Source organism: Ammospiza caudacuta, chromosome 2, assembly GCF_027887145.1.
Source record: "Ammospiza caudacuta isolate bAmmCau1 chromosome 2, bAmmCau1.pri, whole genome shotgun sequence".
In the NCBI taxonomy this organism is placed as follows: domain Eukaryota; kingdom Metazoa; phylum Chordata; class Aves; order Passeriformes; family Passerellidae; genus Ammospiza; species Ammospiza caudacuta.
The window spans coordinates 114,769,978-114,788,979 of NC_080594.1; the positions used below are offsets into that span (position 1 = coordinate 114,769,978).

General features: G+C 40.8%; 1 protein-coding gene across 1 annotated transcript in view; it reads right to left on the reverse strand.

Annotated features, from left to right (window-relative positions):
* Positions 1-19,002, reverse strand: part of EFHC2 (EF-hand domain containing 2) — a 57,164-nt gene that overhangs the window by 14,402 nt on the left and 23,760 nt on the right. Inside the window, exons 6-10 of the mRNA XM_058800222.1 lie at positions 18,004-18,114; positions 17,540-17,678; positions 8,813-8,978; positions 7,640-7,782; positions 3,371-3,567 (exon numbers count right to left, since the gene is read on the reverse strand). Of these exons, the coding sequence (XP_058656205.1) occupies positions 3,371-3,567; positions 7,640-7,782; positions 8,813-8,978; positions 17,540-17,678; positions 18,004-18,114 (756 nt within the window). The remainder of the gene's footprint in view (positions 1-3,370; positions 3,568-7,639; positions 7,783-8,812; positions 8,979-17,539; positions 17,679-18,003; positions 18,115-19,002) is intronic.

Below are 19,002 nucleotides of genomic sequence, written 5' to 3' on the forward strand. Positions count from 1 at the left end.
GCTCCAGAAAGGTCCAACAAATATTCTCATTCATTTTTGGACTACATTGTCTTACATACTCAGAAATAGCACATTGAAATTTCTTTAGGAACCAATTTTACCAATTTTATAAAAATGCTTACATGTATATTTCTTCCTAAATAGACCATTGAAATAAATTTGAACTCAGATTAAACAGAACTCAAGCACTAAGACTTTTAATCTATATTCAGATTGTTGTGTTAGTCCTCTACCAAAGATTTATTTGCTATACCCATTTTTAATATAAAACATAGAAGTATTTAGTCATTAAATTTGGGGAGACTTCAAGTATGATTATCTGCTATGTCTTTATATCTGTCATGCTCTATCTAGCTTAAAAAGCACAATGAACTGCCTGAAAACACTTTTCTCCCATTTCTTCCAACAGCAATTATTTGAAATTTGGTATGACTAGTATTGAGGACCAGGACATAAAAATCAGGCCTCAGCCCCAAATGTGCTGAAGTGTGTCTACACTTTGTAACAGTTCAAAATGCTCTAGAAAAGGGTATTTAATGTCCCTATGGCACTGCCAGAGCAGTACAAATTGATCCAAGTTTAATTAATACATCGGCTCTTGCAGGTTTTTCTCAGAATTGGAGAAGACAATTTCTGCCTCTGCCAAAAGCCCAGCTGCAGCCCTGGCAGCAATGCCCTGCAAGGGAGTGGCTTGGAGCAGCTGGACCAGCAATCAAAGAGTTTTAGAGGCAGCAGCTTTTCCAGGCCCCTCTCCAAGATGTTTCTGTTTGGGGCATGAGCACAGAGCCTTCTGCTGCTCAGGCAAGGAACAGGGAGAAAAGACTGAGCAGAAGGGTTCAGAGAGCAGAGTGTTTCAGGATGGACAAAGTGTTCTGAATATTTAAGAGCCTGTTTTCTCTACATTATCAAAACAGCTATTTTTACATTTTTTTCCTAAACTACATATTCCAAACACCTTTAGAGGCATTGAGTGTCCAAGCAGCATGGCAATAATTTCACCAGCTTTCCCCCTTCTCATGTAACTCCTGACATGTTTCTAGTCACAGTCTAGTTTGGTTTGGCTGCCTTGCTTAACTCAGAGGTGATTATGCTGAATTCAATGGAAGTAAAATCCCTTTCTATGTTTGTGCTGCAGCACACAGCAAAGTTAGAACAATTGATACAGTTCAGAGATACTGAATTCCAGTGATGCCTTGTTTGAAAGAGTCCTGCCCAAACCTGAATAATACCAGTAGGACTGTGCACAAAACACCTGTTCTGTTTTCCAAGCAAATCTACACTTTCTAAATAAATATTTTTTTCCCTCAAATTGAAAAGTAAACCAGAAGTGCTGAAAAGTTTTAAGCTAAGTCCTTGAAGTTACTTTCAGTAAAGGTGGCAATCAAAATGACAAGACTCTGTGATTTTTCTCTTCCTTTAACACACAAACAATACAATAAGTATAGTTTTGAAAAAGAAAACTAAAGCTTTCCAACTATCTTAGATGGTTTCAAACAAATTTTCAATATTCGCCTGCACCATGATTACCAATCAAAATTTCATCTAAATCAGCATATGCCTATAGAACTGTGGTCAAAATTTCCATTAAAATTTCCATGAAAAAAATTACATACAGATTTCTTTTACCAGTTTTAGAAAACATACTGATGTGTTCTGCTGGAAGGAAATCTCTTGTCTGTTCAGAAGGAAAATTATTTGTTTTCTAATTTTAGAAACAACTAAAAAATAGCCATATTTATATTGTTACCCCCTTTTTCTAAACAATCTTCCAGCTCTGATCTTCTCTAGTAATTGCTGAAGTTGATGTGATTTGAGTATGTCATCCCCTGATGAACTGAGGCAAACTTGTGGAGCTCTAGTCAAACGATGTGAGTGAAGCACCTACCTCTAGGAGAATCATTTTTTTTTTCCTACCAGCTGCATGAAAACATTAATTGTGCAAAGAACCTTTCAAAATTCACTTTCAGGACATATTTTCAGTGTTGCTTCTTCACATTTTGCAGATTTTATTTTGATATTATACATTCATTCAATCTGGAGAACTAAAGTCTCACCCATTTGATCAAGGACAATCAATGCAAACAACATTCCAAAGAACATTTACAATCTAAAGATGAGCTCTGAATTTTGGAGAAAAGGTTTGGTTTTGATTCTACCAGGAGGAGAAACCATTCAGCAGGAAGTAAACACACTGGATTGCATTTTTGAGGTTTCAGCTCTGTATGTTACAGTTTAAGCTTTTAGCAGTCTTAGCATTTTACATCCACAAGCATTTTGCAGATCTTCCTCATTGTTCCAGGGAAGGCAGATGGTGCTAATCCACATTAATTTACAAAAAAAAATCACCATTCCACTAAAGTGTAAAGCAGCAGAGACACCCCAGCTCCCAATTTATTGCTCTCCCCTCTGAAGGCAACAAGAAAAGACACTGTAAGCTTGAATTCCTGAATGGGATATGAATTTCTAATAATACAAGGTTTTGGCAGAAAATGTGTATGAATGCAAAAAATCAAATTAGGACATAAAATAGCCTCATCAGTAAGACTAAATTGGAAGTGTCCACATCTTGAGTACTGAACACTGTTCCAGTCTCCACATCTCACAGTTACTTTGCAGGACAGACTAAAAAGGGTGAGACTCTTACCTGCACAGGATTAGGCTGAGGGGGAAGAATGTCTTAGATTTACAAAATTATAAAGGTGGTGCATAAGGTGAATGGGATCTTCCCCAAACCTCAGAACAGTATAACTGGCCTTGAAACTAGTGGGAGACTGGTTATAAACAGATAAAAGATACTTCTTTTTTCAGATATTTGTTTTTCATAGCAGGCAGTGAGCTTTTCAACCTACTGCCACAGAAAGTTGTGGAAGCTGACAGTATCTGTAGGTTCAGCAAGAGTTAGATCAGCTCAGGGACAAGAGGTTCATGAAGAGCCTCAAGAAGGAATAGGCAGGGATAGCCCTTGTCACAAACCCTAATGCAGAATGAGTGGGTTCTAAGGAAAGGGAAAGGGAAAGGAAAAGGGAAAGGAAAAGGGAAAGGAAAAGGAAAAGGAAAAGGAAAAGGAAAAGGAAAAGGAAAAGGAAAAGGAAAAGGAAAAGGAAAAGGAAAAGGAAAAGGAAAAGGAAAAGGAAAAGGAAAAGGAAAAGGAAAAGGAAAAGGAAAAGGAAAAGGAAAAGGAAAAGGGAATGGACAGTAAAGAGTGGCCAAACTTGCATGCACTCACAGCTGCCATCCCTTAAATCCATTGCTAGACAGAGAGCACTGGGCTGTGAGCCTTGGGTGAGGAAACAGGATAAATAATTCTGAAAACTATATGGATAAACCACAGTCCTGAGAGACAACAGAAATTAACAAGAGCCTGCTTCACCTCATTTGCATTCTTCTCCATGTAGTTGAACGTGTATTCATCAGCATCCACCAAAAGAAAGTTGTGACCATGGAAACAAAGTCTGGCTCCAACAAACAGATCCTGAGCCTGGTAGTATTCAGATGGCTCACTCTTAAAGAGTTCCTGCCCAGGCTTCTTAATGCGACTTCTTTCCAGGAACTTCCCACCAGCTATCCCTATGGGAGTAGAATTAAAAATAATTAATTATGGCTTTACTTGGGAAAAAAACCACACACACACAGAAAACCTGCAAGCCATCAGCAAAAAGACACCCCAAACTAGATTATTTGTATTTAAATACCACATTTTGTGCTCCAGTTTCCTGTGTCAGAACACTCTCTTCCCCTTCCTCTCACTGCTAAAAGGACTGTCTCTGCCAGTGTCCACAGCAACAGTGACATTGAGCACATTCTGTGACATGTCTCATTTGAATGCCTGCCAAACACCTTCCCTGCTTTGCTTTTCTTTAAAACAGGACAGAAATGTGCCTCTTCAAACTGTTCCCATAACCCTGTCGCCAGCCTTGGAACTGGCCCTTGAGAAAGCTAAGTTCCAAACACTAAGATGCAGGCAATTAAACTGTTAAAAGCAGAAAAAGGAAAATAAAAATCACAACTTAAGAGAGCCCTGTCCTACAAAGATTGTGAATTCTAATGTATCTTAATTGTAACTTCCTTTAAAGGGCTTTTGAAATGTTTTAAAGATGTAGGAGTGACATGATACTGTCTTCCACACATTGTTCTGCCAATGCAATTTACCTGTGATCTGCTCTTTGCTTTGTGAGGTGGGGATGCCACATAGTTCCTTTTCACAGTATAATGATTTTATTTGTGTCACTAGAAACTGCACAAGGTGCTCAAGGGTGGGTAAGATGCTGAAAGGAACATTTCTCTTTCCTGTATTAACTTCTGGTGTACCACAGGAACTACATTACATGTACTAAGCTTTCTGGAAAACCTTATGTCACATGTTTAGTTTCACTGGGATATGTGCCCTACAACAACTCTGGGGTTTGCTTCCTGTTGATATTTCAGCTTCCAAAAGCCAAAAATCTTCCTTTAGTAACATTTAATAGTGCCTTAATACCAGGTACTGATGCAAGTCCAGTAAAAGGCTGATGAACAGTGTAATCAAATGGCTTTTATAGTCAAAATTATAAATGAGTGTGAAACCCAAACTACTTATTAAACCATAGTTTGGAGCAGATGTCTGTCTTAATTGCTTTATTAGCACCACAAAAGACAAAAAAAACTCTCCACTATGGTAATTATCAGATCTTGCTTGAATCAAAAAACAATTCAAATCACTAATGTGACTCTAATGTTAACACATTCCTTTTCACCCAGCTATAAAAACAAATAAGAAATTTTTAGGTTATATAATCCTGGCAACTGTTTTTAATATTTAATAGGTCTCTGTAAGATTGGAAATTCACTCTTGCCTCTCTATTTCCCTGCAATTGTGCACTTATATTGGAAACCCACTTCTGTCCCATAATGGTTTTTTAAATGTTACAGGTTAATACATTACAAGTGGTATAAAGAAAAATGACTGAAAATATCTCATTAAGTTAGAGATTTTACACTGAAACCTGATAAGGAGTTTTGATAGAAATCTACAAAAGCCAGGCTCAAAGCACAAAATAAACACCACCACCAAAGACCCTATTCCATTAAGATCAGATCAGAGTTTGCAGGTGTTTGTACAGCTGTTGGCTGGGTCTTACACTGAGTAAAAAAGGGGTTGTGATCTTCTTCATGGGGAGCCAAAGTTCTCAGGCTTTGATCCCCATCTCAAGAAGTGCTTCAAGATGTCCAGCCCTGTGAATTTCATAGAGTTTCAGTGTTACTAATATTACAGTGAAGTAGTTCTCTGAAACCTTCAGATTGCTGAAATGAGAAAACTGAGAGCAACTTACTACTTCCCCTTTAGGACTGGGATTTGAAGTATTGGGATTTGAAGCATTACTTGCCAACTTGTACCAGTTAATGTAAATAAAAAGGTAAAATTTCAGCCCTCTGAACCTGTGCACAAAAGGGATGGCCAGGTTGTAATTCTGGATGTCTTACTCCTTTTTCTTAGCCACTATTACCTGACCTCTAAAAAACCTTCCCATTCTTAACATTGAAGAAACTTATTCACTATTCCTTCAGACATGGCTAAAATGAGGGAGGGATAGTGAGAGAAAAGAAGTAGAAAGAAAAGGAAGGAGGCAACAAACAAACTTGTGCAGACCCAGGCCTCTTTCCAACTGCTGCTCTACCTCCTCCACCACATTCATTGCTTCTTCGATGCTGTTCTCACTAAATTCTCCAGTGGCCAGTTCTCAGCCATATCCTTTCATTTCACCTTTCTACCACCTCTAAAAGTCAGCTACTCCATCCATTTTAACAACCCAGGGAAGTTAAAAGTCCACTTACAGACACATGCCTTTCATATGAGCCTTGAAGCATTTGTTACTATTAGTGGGCAAATTTGCCCATTTATTTGACCAGCAATTTTCAATGTACTCCCAGATGAAATCCCAGCATGTATTCTCATTCCAAAATAAAAGGAAGGCAGGCAGCAATCTCTGGCCTGGCACTCATGCTGCTGATGGCTTGACCAGCTGACCACAACTGATCTGCAGTGTGTGGTTTGACTCTTCTCTGGGTGCTGCAGGACAAATCTGGAGTCACAGCTATTATTACTGTGTGTTCAAGGCTCTCTGGGGCCTTGTCTGGTTGAAATGGTGCAAAGGAGAACTAGAAGTGACTGAACAGGCAGTACACATGCTTAGGGTCCAAGATTCAAACTGTTCCCTGGACTTCTTCAATTTAACAGTGCAGCTGTACCTTTAGCACCCTTTATGTCTCTGGACATAAAAAATGCCAATCAGACATGTCATTCAGTTGTGGAGAACTGAGCTGCTCTTGAGCCTCACAGCAGCATTACATATTAAATATATGTACATAAGTGTGTGTGTGCATTTAGCTGCAACAAAAGAAGTTGCATAAGTTTTAGGCCACTGGATCCCAGAAGTGAGTAAAGTATTGATAAGAAGACACTGCTGCCATAAAAGTGCTAAATCTTGATGCTGTAGTGGAGCAGGATTAACTGGGAATACTCATCCAAGTCCCAAGCAGGTACTCTACAACTTATCAAAACAAATCTCAGAGAATTGCTCATATTTTAGCTGGGGTTGAGGTCCCTATTTATGCACTCATAATATAGCTGTATACAAGCAGAGATGCCATCAGAGGTTCTCTGGATTGAAAAGGCACTTCTGGAGGTTAAATGCTCTGAAACTGTTGCTGAAGATGTTTAGTGGGCTTCACAGAAATACACTCATCTCTCCACCAGGGTCATGCTCAGCCAAAGCTCCCCCATCTCTCTGAACTACAGAATGACTTCCTGACATCCTTCCCACTGCTGTCTCCTTCCATCCAGCCACAAGAAAGTTCAGGGAAATAAAAAGATGCTTGAAAATAACAAAACCCTTCATATCCTCAGCTGGAGGCAGCCTGAAACAGACAATAGAGGCCAAAAGAATTTAAACACAACAACATTTGGTGAGCATGCTCCAGCAATAGGATAAATGTGGTCAAGGAACCAAGAAGTAACAAAGCATTTATTTGTCACTTCAGCACTGTCAGTTTGGCTCTTGGAATACAATTCAGTATTGTACACAAACACACATCAAGACTCTAGCACAGGGCAATCTTCCCTCTTTAAATGCTCAGCACTCCATGATTAATGGTAAAATGTGTTAGAAAGTGTCCCAGCTGTTTGGCTTTCATGACCTGCTTCTATACAATGGATGCTATATAGGTTTCATAACACAGTTTTGCAAAACAAAGGATTTAGTCTTTCATTCTTGATATCTTGTATTTCCTGTCTCTATTTATCATCAGTTACAATACTATTCCTGTATGTTATCCACAACAAAAGCAAATGTTTAAAGGTCAGATTTTCAAATTAAAATGTAATAAAAGTTCTAAGGCATTACACTTGCAGTTCCCAAAGGATATTGTGAAGTACTGTCATGCAATGAACAATGTAATCCTGAGTGAAAAAGATCATGAATTACTATGACATCCAGCTAGTAGATAATAATAATACAGCAGGCCTGCTGATGTAATTCCCACTGCATTTAAAAATCCATATCCCTGCTCCTGCTCCTGCTGAGTCTGGCCATGATGTTTACTGCAAAGTCCAACCAAATGAGCAGGGGAACTGGGGCTGGTTAGAGACATTGCCACCTCTTACCTGAGTTTCTCTCTGCATATTCAAAAACAGAAATGGTGTCATCACTCAGGAAGTAGGAAATGATGAATTTACGGTCCTTGTCCACGGCGATGTCCGTGATGAGTTTGGCCGCGTAGCGCAGAATGAAGCTGTCCATGCCATACCTAAACAAGCAAAGGAGCAGGTAAGGAATCAAAAACAGAGTGTGAGAAAAGTTTTCACCCCTAAGAGATGCCTTCTCCTAAGTTTTGTAACATACATTAATTGTGTTATTACTGCACCAAGAAGGAAAGTGGCATAAGATTCACTACTTTGTCAAAATCCATTTTCAGCTTAAATTAACAGAACCAGATAGAGTTGGTCAGACAGAAAGGAATAACTTTCACGGGAAAATTACTTCTCTGCCACAGGTCTGGAATTAATTTTTATTCAAGTTGGGTTGCAAATCAAGCCCAAAGTTCCTTTCCAGAAAATTTTTAAAGGAAGAACACATTTAGCTATGTATATTTTCAAAGCAAATTCTGAACAGCAATTCATACAAGGATTATCTCCCACAAATTGAGGTCCACCAGATGACCTTACTAGCTAGATATTTATTAATATATAGCTAGTGTTTTAAATAACTTGCAGTGTTTGTATACACTCTATCAATAAATTCCCAAGCCTTTTTTAACTGCTTTCCTCTTTTAAAAAGATTCTCCAGGTGAATCTGTAACAGGAGACTTTGCTTTTTTGCTTTGGCTTCCACAACTGCTGCCTAATAAATCATTTCATAATGGAAAGTAAAGTGTTAAAGCTTTAGTAGTGCTACAGTAAACTGCATGAAATTCAGCAGATAAAAAAAAATAAGTAAGTATCAGAAAGTCAAACAAAAACAAATCTGTGTTGGTCTGCTGGATCATCCAAAATTCCTGACTAATGCCTGGACTAAGATTTCTGTCAAACTCCCACTGAACACAGCAGAGGGAAGGAGGTAGAGGATGGAAGGGTCATAATATTTGCCTTCTCTAAAGGGAAATTTTACAGAGTTCACAGAAAATTGGAGTACCATTTTCCAGGCCTCATGCACCTGTCCCTTAAAGTCTGATGAGCTGCATACTTTGCTGAAAAAAAAATGACATCCCCACATAACATTTATCTCCTTCACAAAAATACATAATTTTAAAAACTGAAATAGTTTTTCACACAAAATACCTGTCTTTCACCAGGAATTGCCTGTAATCCTTATGGGGAGTCTGGATGACCACACCCTTACAGGAGTTCAAAGAATCTTCTTCAGAACCAAATCCATTATAAGGAGGAATAATTTTTTCTGGTTTTGGAGGTGGTGGAGTCTTATACTCAATTGGAGTGAAATCCACTGCAGCAAAGAGAGCAAGACTTATTTGTTACTGGTGTGATGAAGGCATTTTACCAAGCATTTAAACTTCCAATATGAACAGTTATTAGCCTACTTCTGTAACAGCCCACAGATCAAAGTCAAACCAGGACCCCTCCTACTGTTACAGGGTAGAAAAAGACTCCATAGAGCCAACAGCAAAATTATTTCTTCAAGGGTTTCAGGATTTCATCTATAATCTCAAGATGTTTGAAAAATATCATTAAGATACACGGGTAAAAGGAAAGACAAATACAGTTTCAAAATGGGATAAAATAGTAAATTAAAAATTCTAAATTAATTTTTCAGTTTCATCCTTTGAGACAACATGATTAAGTAAATAACTGTCCTATGAGTTTCCTGCCCTATGCTTTTGGCTAGAGGAAAATAAATACATAAATAAATAAAATTTTATTCATTACTTAAAGCAAATATATATTAAAAATCTTTGGTACACTAAAACCAATAACTTTAGCCCACAACTCACTATATCCAGAGTTTTGGGAAGCTTTGTTTTTCCTCATTTTCCCCAGACTCAAGTCTTGTCCTGCAGTGATCAGTGGTCCTGACACAGGACAGCAGGAGCTGTCCTGACCCAGCAGAGGCACATCTGGCCAGGGACCTGCACTCAGTTCCCACAGAGGCACCTCCCAAAAGTGCTGCTTCCCTGATTGTCATTACTCCTCTCTTGGTGAAATTCTTGTCCCATTTGGCCCCTTGCTGCACCCCTGCACTGCCCTTCTGCTGCAGGACAGCTTCCAGTGTGCTCACATAAAACTTCAGAGAGGAGCTCAGTCTGCTGCTTAAATGAGGTTCATGGAAAATGGAAAGGGGAGAGGAAAATAAGGAACTTGCATATGGGAGAAAGCAAATGGGCAGATCTGAGGCAAAAGAAGACAAGAGCCACAGGAACACAGAATAACTCAGGTTGGACAGGACCTTGGGAAGTCTGCTCAGCACAGGATCTGCCTCAGGTCAGAGGAATATAAGAGATAAGAGAACAGTGTATTTCATGGACCCCATTAAATAAAGGGTTTTTTTCCTTTAAAACTTAGCTTTTCTACCCAGAACTGAAGAGAGATGGATAACCTAAACTTGTAGCATGGGTTTCAGTGCAAATAGAGGAGGGTGACAAAACTGCTGGCACTTTGAACACTGAACTGGTTTGTGATTAAAATGTTTTAGGCATGGCTATATCAGAGATCAAAGAACAACACTCCTAAAATCTGACTTGCCTAACAGCAGTGTGAGTTGAAAAATAAAGCAAGCATTCAGATGTCAGAGTTTTCTTCAGCCTGAAAACAATGAGTTCTCCTTTAGCCTTTACCTCTCAGAAGAATATGGTCTGACTCAAAAAGCTGATATTTTCACCTGAATCAGTCAAAAAGGGTTTTGCAAAACCACACCAACATTCTTCTCCATAAAAACTTCATGTGCCCTTTCTGGGACTCAGAAGCAAAAAGGCCAAGCCCAAAGAAAGACCATTCAGAGATCTTCAAAGTAATTTTCACCAAGAAAGAGTATGTGTGTATAAACATGCACCAAAATCACAGACTCATAGGATCATAGACCGGTTTGGGCTGGAAGGGACCTTAAAAATAATCTCACTCCAACCCCCCTTTCATGGGCAGGGACACCTTCCACCAGACCGGGTTGCTCAGAGCTCCATCCAGCCTGGCCTTGAACAACTCCAGGAAATCACAGAATCAATCAGATCATCTGAGATCATCAAGTCCAACCTATGACCAAACACCACCTTGTCAATCAGACCATGGCACTGATTGCCATGTTCTATCTTTCCTTAAAATCCTGGTGGTGACTCCACTGCCCCCCTGGGCAGCCTATTCCCATGTGTATTCCCCCTTTCTGTGAAGAATATCTCCCTAATGTCCAACCTAAACCTCCCCTGGAGCAGCTTTAGACTATGTCCTCTCCTGCTGAGAGGAGAAGAGCTCAAACCCCACCTGGCTCCATCCTTCTTTCAGGGAGTTGTAGGGAGTGATAAGGTCACACCCCCAGCTCCCTCAGTCACTCCTCATAGGACTTGTGCTCCAGACCCTTCCCCAGCTCTGTTGCCCTTCTCTGGATCTGCTCTGGATGGGGCACCTGAGATTTCTCAGGACAATCTGTTCCAGTGCCTCACCCTCACAGCACAGAACTTCCATTTAATATCTAATCTCAGCACACCCTCTTTCAGTGTGAAGCCATTCCCTCTTGTCCTGTAACTCCAGGCCCTTGTATAGTCTCCATTTTTCTTGTCTGTTCTCTTCAGGTACTGAAAGGCCACATTTAAGTCACCTCAAAGCCTTCTGAACTGCCCAGTTCTCCAAGCCATTGCCTATAGGAGAGGTGCTCCTTCCCTCTGATCAGCTTGGTGCCTCCTCTAGACTCCCCAACAGGTCCATGTGCTGGGACCCCAGGGCTGGATGCAGCACTGCAGGTGGGGTCTCAGAAGGGTGGAGCAGAGAGGCAGCATCCTCTGCTGCCCACAGTGCTTTGGATACAGCCCAGCACAGCCCTGACCTCTGGGCTGAGAGGGCACAGGGCCAGGGCACGTCCAGCCCCTCATCCACCAGCACCCCAAGTCCTTCTCTGCCTGGATACTCTGGATCTGCCCATCCCACAGCCTGGATTGATACTGGGGATTGCCCCAGCCCAAGTGCAGCACCTTGAACTTGTTCTCATTAAACCTCATGAGATTCCCATTAAACTGTATGAGATCTCCTATTGTCTAAGCACTGTTAGTGACCAAAACACCACATTTTCACAGCTGCACAGCGTGTGCTTGACACAGGCAATTCCTGATAGCATAAACAGGGAGCCTGTAAATCGCATAGACAGAGCAGGACGGTAAACCCCAATGCCTGCAGGTGCTGAGCACCGCAGGTAACACACAGGATCCGCCGGCGAGATTCCTGCTGGATTCTCCGCTGGATTCTCACTGAATTCCCGGCTGGATTCCCGGCTAGATTCCCCCTGGATTCCCACTGAATTCCCGCTGGCTTTCCCACTGGATTCCCACTAAGTTCCCGGCTGGATTCCCGCTGAATTCCCGCTGGCTTTCCCGCTGGATTCCCGCTGAATTCCCGCTGGCTTTCGCGCTGGATTCCCACTGAATTCCCGCTGGATTCCCACTAGACTCCCAGCTAGGCTCCCGCTGGATTCCCACTGAATTCCCGGCTAGATTCCCACTGAATTCCCGGCTAGATTCCCACTAAATTCCCGGCTAGACTCCCGCTGGATTCCCCCTGAATTCCCGCTGTCTCTCCCGCGCCGGGAGCGGCTCCGGGAGCGGCGGCTCCGCGCTCCCACAGCGCCACCCGGTGGCGGCGCGGCGGAGGCGGCGCGGGGCTGACGCTGCTCATTAGCCCGAGCGCTCGTTGTTAATTCGGGATTATGGAACGGCGGATTTTGGCTGCCACAGGCCTCGCCTCTTTGCTCAGGTGTCACAGGTCCTGCCAGAAGCACGTACCGGGTACTCTCCTCGGGGCACCAGGGCACCTGCACGGGATCCTGGCTGCAGAGGACAAGAGCTCCTGTGTTTACATGCTGGTCACAGTCTGCATATTCACACTCATGCATAAAGCATTCATTAAGAGTTGCTGAAGCATTTCCCCTTTTGTAAACTTGAGCACACGTGGGTGAAAATTAGATTTATAAACTAGAAGGAAATTGAAAATTAAGAGGAATAATGTTTTGTCCCTGGAGGATGTGTTGAATGCCTCTCAAGTGAAGCTTGGAGTAAGTGAAATCCAAAGGGAAGTTCAGCCTTATAGCCCTTTAGTTCTCATCTCAATGAACTTGTGTCATTCACAGAATCATAGAATTACTAATTTTAGAAAAGACCTCTGAGATCACCCAGCACTGTCAGGTCTACCACTAAACCATGTCCCTAAGTGCCACATCTACACATCTTTTGAACATTTCCAGAGATGGTGACTCCACTCCACTACTTTTCTGGACAGTCTGCCCTAGCTTGACAACCCTTTCAGTCAAGAAATGGTTCCTAATATCCAATATAAACCTCCTCTGAGGCTTTTTCATATTGTCCTGTCACTTGTTTCCCAAGAGACAACCCTCACCTGTCTAGGTTCACTAAAGAGAAAAATACAAACATCCAGCCTTGTGTCACCTATATTTTCTAGGATTTTAAAGGACTACATATTCATATTCTCTCCTGTGACTGAGGAAATTCAGAAAGAAATTGCCATGGAGAAATACAGGTTACAAAACTAGTCAAAAACTAATTTCTGGAACTTGTGAAGAGCCAACTACACTAGCCCAAAACTCATTTCATCTTTGCTCTGCCACACAGCACTAGAGCAGAATCAGACAGACAGGTTGCACTTAGATATAAAATGCACTCTTCTCAGGGTGATCTCTGGTGTTTAAGAAAATTACCTCTGTCCAGTCTGGAAAAGGAATCAATTCTCACTTCTTCCAGGCTGTAACATTTTCAGTGTGAATTTACAGTGGGTAAAGAGTAAAGTGAAAGTCTGGGATTACAAATTTTACTTCCAGAAAGAATAGCACAGGTACTTTTGCCATGCATATTTTCATCCCTTGTTACTGCAGTAACTTGGGGGTTATTTTACCTTGTTTATCAAACATGGGCCACATACTTGTAGATTTCTCACAACTTCAAAACCTGAGTGAGACTGGAACAAGCACTGGCAACAGCAAGAAACAAAACAGCTCCAGCCACATCTTTAGCATATAAACAATTGGAAGACAGCAAAGCCTTCTTAGTAAGAAAAACTAAATTTCTCACAAAGAATTTGTTGCCAGAGAAGCAGCATTAAACCAGCTTGAATGAACTTGTCAGCTTTCAATTTCAATATATATTCTGAGATTTTGGTATAGAGTGTGAGATTACCTTCTGCCCTCATTGAAGAACTGCAGGAAAACCCTCATGTGTTAGATAAGACCATATTTCAAGGAAGAGCCAAGTGTTACATACTTTGGATGAGAATGATAACTACACTGAATATCAGGGTACAGAAGCAGGAAAGAAATTCAACTTCAGAGGAAGAGGACAGGCACTTCTGAGCAATAAAGCCAGAAACAGGAAAGAGAAAAAAAGAGGTGGTGATAACCTGGGGAGAGGGCAGTGAGCATAGTGTTCTCTATACATCAGAGATGTATGACAAACAGCTGGGACTTTCTAGTGATAGTCTGATTCACAACTGAGGTAAGAAGTAAAATAAGAAGGCAAAAACCCCCATGTCTACCAAAAAAACCAACCATGTCCACCTTTTACGTGCAGGAATAAAGAAAACCTAGTGCTCACAGAACTGTCCATGCAGCTGATTCAAAGAAAACCTCCATTTACAGTCTTACTTCTTAACAATTATTACAGTTACCTGGGCAAAAAAAGGAATCTGTACATGCACAAGTACATTTAGAAGCTGCTGCTCAGTCTCCACCACGTGTAGTGCAGAGGTTAAACACCAGAGACACTGACCTCTGCCGAGCCCAGCGAAAATTGGCAGCAGGCTGCGGTGCCCCGCGGAGGGAAAGCAGGGAGCCAGCTGCTCTCCCGATCTCCCAGCAGCTGCTGGCCAGCAGCACAGAGCCCTGCCCCGGCAGCGGGTCAGGGCCGGAGCCTGAGAAATGAGGGGGTGGGAGGGGTGGAGAGCCGGCACAGGAGAGGGATTGCAGGGTGCTCTGAAAAGCCTCAGCAGCAAGGCTTGGGAGGTGCTGGGACAGGGAAGAAAAAGCTGTAGGAAACCAGATTTTCCTGGTTTTGTTCCATCTTGAGTAATGTGTTATTTAAGAAAGAATACTTTCTACTCTGTGCTAAGATATTGTATTAAGTGAGAAGGACAAGGACCAGCTTTCCCCACTGTACATCAGCCTGTTTTCCATTTCAGCAGGGTGACCACAACACCCACGTGGCTACCGAGTCTTTTTCTCCACCTCTGAGGCTGCACTAGCAAGTCTGGACAGATAATTCACACATTAATGCATTTTTTCTTGCATTCCTAGTACTTCTAGGTGACAGTAATGTCATCAGCTTCCTACTGAAGAGCATTAGCTACATTCATCAATGGAGAAACTCTGCTTCTCACAAACATATTAAAGTAGGGAAACCCCACATTAGAAATATATCACTTTCTTCAAGAGAAATCTAAACTACTCTTCATTCTCCTAAAAGGCAAATTCTGTGGGCAAGCAGCTTGTGCTGAAACTGCAGACAAAAATAAATGTCAGCTTCTCTAATGGCTTTGGCAGAAGAGTATAAATTGAAGGGGAGTAATATAAAAACACAATAACAAAACAGTTGGATTGGTGCCATGAGGTGCTGAGTAGTGTGCCTTGATGTAAGAACTAATTTATCCACTTGCTTACTCTTGCTCAAGTAAATGGTCTCCCTGGACTGGAACTGCAATTAAGTCAGTTCCAGTTTTAATTGGATGGGAGTGGAATTCTGAGCACTTTGTGGGACTGAGCCCACTGAGAGTACCTTGTACATCTACAGACACACACAAAATGTGTAAATCACTAAAAGGTGAACATTCTCTAGTTCTCTCTAAAAACCTGCTTTAAAGCCAAAACCTACCCTGATTCTACTCCTGGTCCCTTCCAGTTAAAAAGTCATACCTACATTTTTTCAATCCTTGTGGGGAAAGCAGGAAAAGAAAAGAAATTTTACAGCCAAGGGTGTGAATCCCTTAGCTCTAAGAAAGTATTGTCTGTGAACAAGACAGGTTGCATCAAGATGGATGGTTTTCCATGTCAGCCAGAGTCTCTGCCATCATATATCCTTAAAGGTATGTGTAAAGCACTTCCTGTTTCCCAAAGGTCTCAGCTAGAGCACATCATTGTGTGTTTTGTGTCAACAAGGCAGAGAAACTGGAGAGAGCACTGAGAAAAATTACCACAGATAGAAAAGAATGGACTATAAAGAAAGACTAAAATGTTTTCCCTTAGCAGCAAATGGCCTGGGATGGGGGCAGGGGAGTAAGGTTTTGTATTGGAATCTTGTACAGATATGTACAAGGTTATTAAAAGAGAGTACTGAGCAGTTGCTCCCCATGTCCAACAGAGATAAGAGAAAAAATTTGCTCTCTCAGTTTACACAAACCAGCTTCAGAGTAGTTTTTAAGCAGCATTTTAAACTATGAGGTTAGGACAAGATACCTCAGGAGGCAAAGAAATCTCCTTTACTGCAGAACAGGAACAGACTAGACCACCTACAGTTCTCTAGAATTCTGCACATCAGCAACTTCTGCATTCCCCTAACTTGCTAACCACCTAACTTTCAACATCCAGAGACATAAGCAGTAATTACTGAGCCAGCATTAGGGAGGGGAAGGGCCTTTGCATTTGTGTGTCACTTGGTTGTTTGATCCAGGATGGTCAGCTGCATTTCATTTATTGCCTGCCCTGAGTAAGAAATCCCCACTCTCTGTTTGGGATAATTTGCTCAGACAGAGGATATTGCTGCCAAAAAGCAGCAGTGGTCTTGGCTGAAAAAATTCCCAGAGCAGAACCCCCTATTTTGCATCTCTAGAGTAAATTTTGCTATTATTACAGGTAATATCATGGTTATTGAATGTGGCTTCCTTACACACTGGCAAGATCAGGATTACTTTGGTACAGACATGCCAGGGTATTATTGAAAAAGTCCTAATGAGAAATATTTTGCCAAATAATAAATCTAGTGTTAGAATGGCAATGCTACACCATTTAATTCCCCCAATGCAGCAAAGATCCGATACACACACATCTATCTGACCACAAGGTAACAGAAATAGTCTGCTCAGGTGTTTTATTTCACAGTGGCAGTGAAAGGCCACAGCAGCATTCTTCCAACCATCTCTGAATGCTCAGCTATATTTATTGAATGAATAAATTGCCAGAAAATAACTAAGTCATTTTTGCAGGAAGATGTCCATGATGGAACCATTAGCAAGTCTGACTGGAGACACTCAAAGACAGATAAATGAAAGCCCCTATTGTTATTCATTTCCAAAATGCTTTTCCATAATGGACATAGTTGCTAAATGTTTCCAGAATTTAGTACTGAAATTTCACAAGATACACACTCTAATGGTCCAGAATACACAAAACTGCATTGTAAAAACCAATGATGTGACAGACTAAAACTGTCATGTCAGAAAATCTTATTATGTGAGGATTCTAACATCCATATAAAATGAAATTTAAGGGGGAATAATTGAGCTCATTCTACTTACCCACTTACTACATGCTCTTCATTATTTTCTGACTGCAAACAGCTATTGGAAGGGGAGGGGGAAGGAGAAAAGAAGAAATGCCAGTCTATCCATATGACTGTTTTGTCACTGTAGTTTTCAAATAGAGGCATTAGGAGCAGAAGACATACATTATATGCTAGTTTTCAAGGGAGCAATGTATTACCTGCAAAATTACTGCTTTGCTGCTAACAGCCTACAACAGATTGTTATTGCTAAAGGTTTTAATGAACATGTTTTGTCAGTAATAAAATTTGAAGACAGCTCTGCTAAATTTGGAAGTATAGAAATGCTCATAAGGAAAGGATAATGATCACTACTTACCAATTCCATACTTTTTCCTGTAATGTTCTTTAGTGAATTCATCACAATCACAGAGTAATATTTGCCTTCCCCAAACATTAATTACTGCCCCTATTTTCAAGTCACTGTCTTTGTAAAATTCCTGACGCACTGCTCCTGTCTAATAAAAAAAGGAACATTTATACAGCAGTTTCATAAATCTGAGAATCACACAACCTTTGTTAAAGCCCAGGTCATTTAGAGTGTATGATTTAACAACCTTTGAAGTCCATTGGTAAGTGTATTTCACCCTATGTTAAGCTCCTTCACCTGTACAAATGTGGGATTTACATAGAGTAAATCTCAGTAGCTCTCACTTGAGCCACTCTCCAGTGGCAACACAATTTCATAAATAACTCTCTTTGTTGCAGAGGATAACAACCATAGAAATTACAAAAACTACAATAAAGATATTCAACATCTGGAGGCACTCAATAATTTCTGACCTGCAGAACATCCCGGATGTAATAGCCTTTGTTTCTTCCTGGCTTTGCCAACACATTGAGCAGGGTGTAATTGGTGATGGTGCCTGGATGATATGGAGCAGTGGGAGCATTCTGCAAGGAAAGAGACCAGCTCTTCAGAAATATGGGTGACAGTGAAGAAAGAGAACTCTGCTACCTTGGAACCAGCAGGTTTGTTATACACTGGCTGTTATTGTAGTATTTCTGGGAGATTTTTTAGTAAATTCTAAGATTCTACTACCAAACCTAAAAGCCAAAAGTGTATATTCCAAAAGCCAGAATGTATATATGCCAGAAGCAGCATTCAGAATCTTACTCTCTCTCCAAGGGTAAAGTCTCCTTTCTCTTGGAAGCAAACAGAAAGCCAAGGTCAGCATACCCAAAGTACCACATCATTCTCAACATCTGCTCTAAAGGATATTATTTTGATTGGTAATAATTATAAAAACATGCAAAGGACCATTCAGGATTGGTGCTATCCACTACACAAACAGAGGAGATTCAAGTCAGCATGATTTTGTTGGCAAAGATGTGTTTTTGTTTCTGTTGTTAGTTTTAAAATTACAGAAGTAATTTATCCCAATAATATCAAACTTAATATATATTTATGTCACATTTTTAAAAATTATGAATAAACTGCTGATGCAGAGTAATCAAAATTAGTTACTTTGTCTTACCACCTCTCCTGACCCCTCAACTTTTGATTCCTCTGCTGCCATTCTCAAAATTTCCAGAGGAAAAAGCCAGTCCTTAAAATTGCAACATGAACCTCTGTGGTTGAAGGGGTCTGATATCATAGAGCCACTGCTAAATCAGCATCTCAGAATACAGGACTTACAAGGTGAGAAAAGTGTAACATTTTGCTGGTAGGTTTTTATTACAAAATCTCATGTACATCTATGGTATCACAAATAGATTATCAGTGTTAGAAGGAAAGGAGGAAAAGGCTCCCAGTATTTTATTTCATCCCTTGGCTGATGT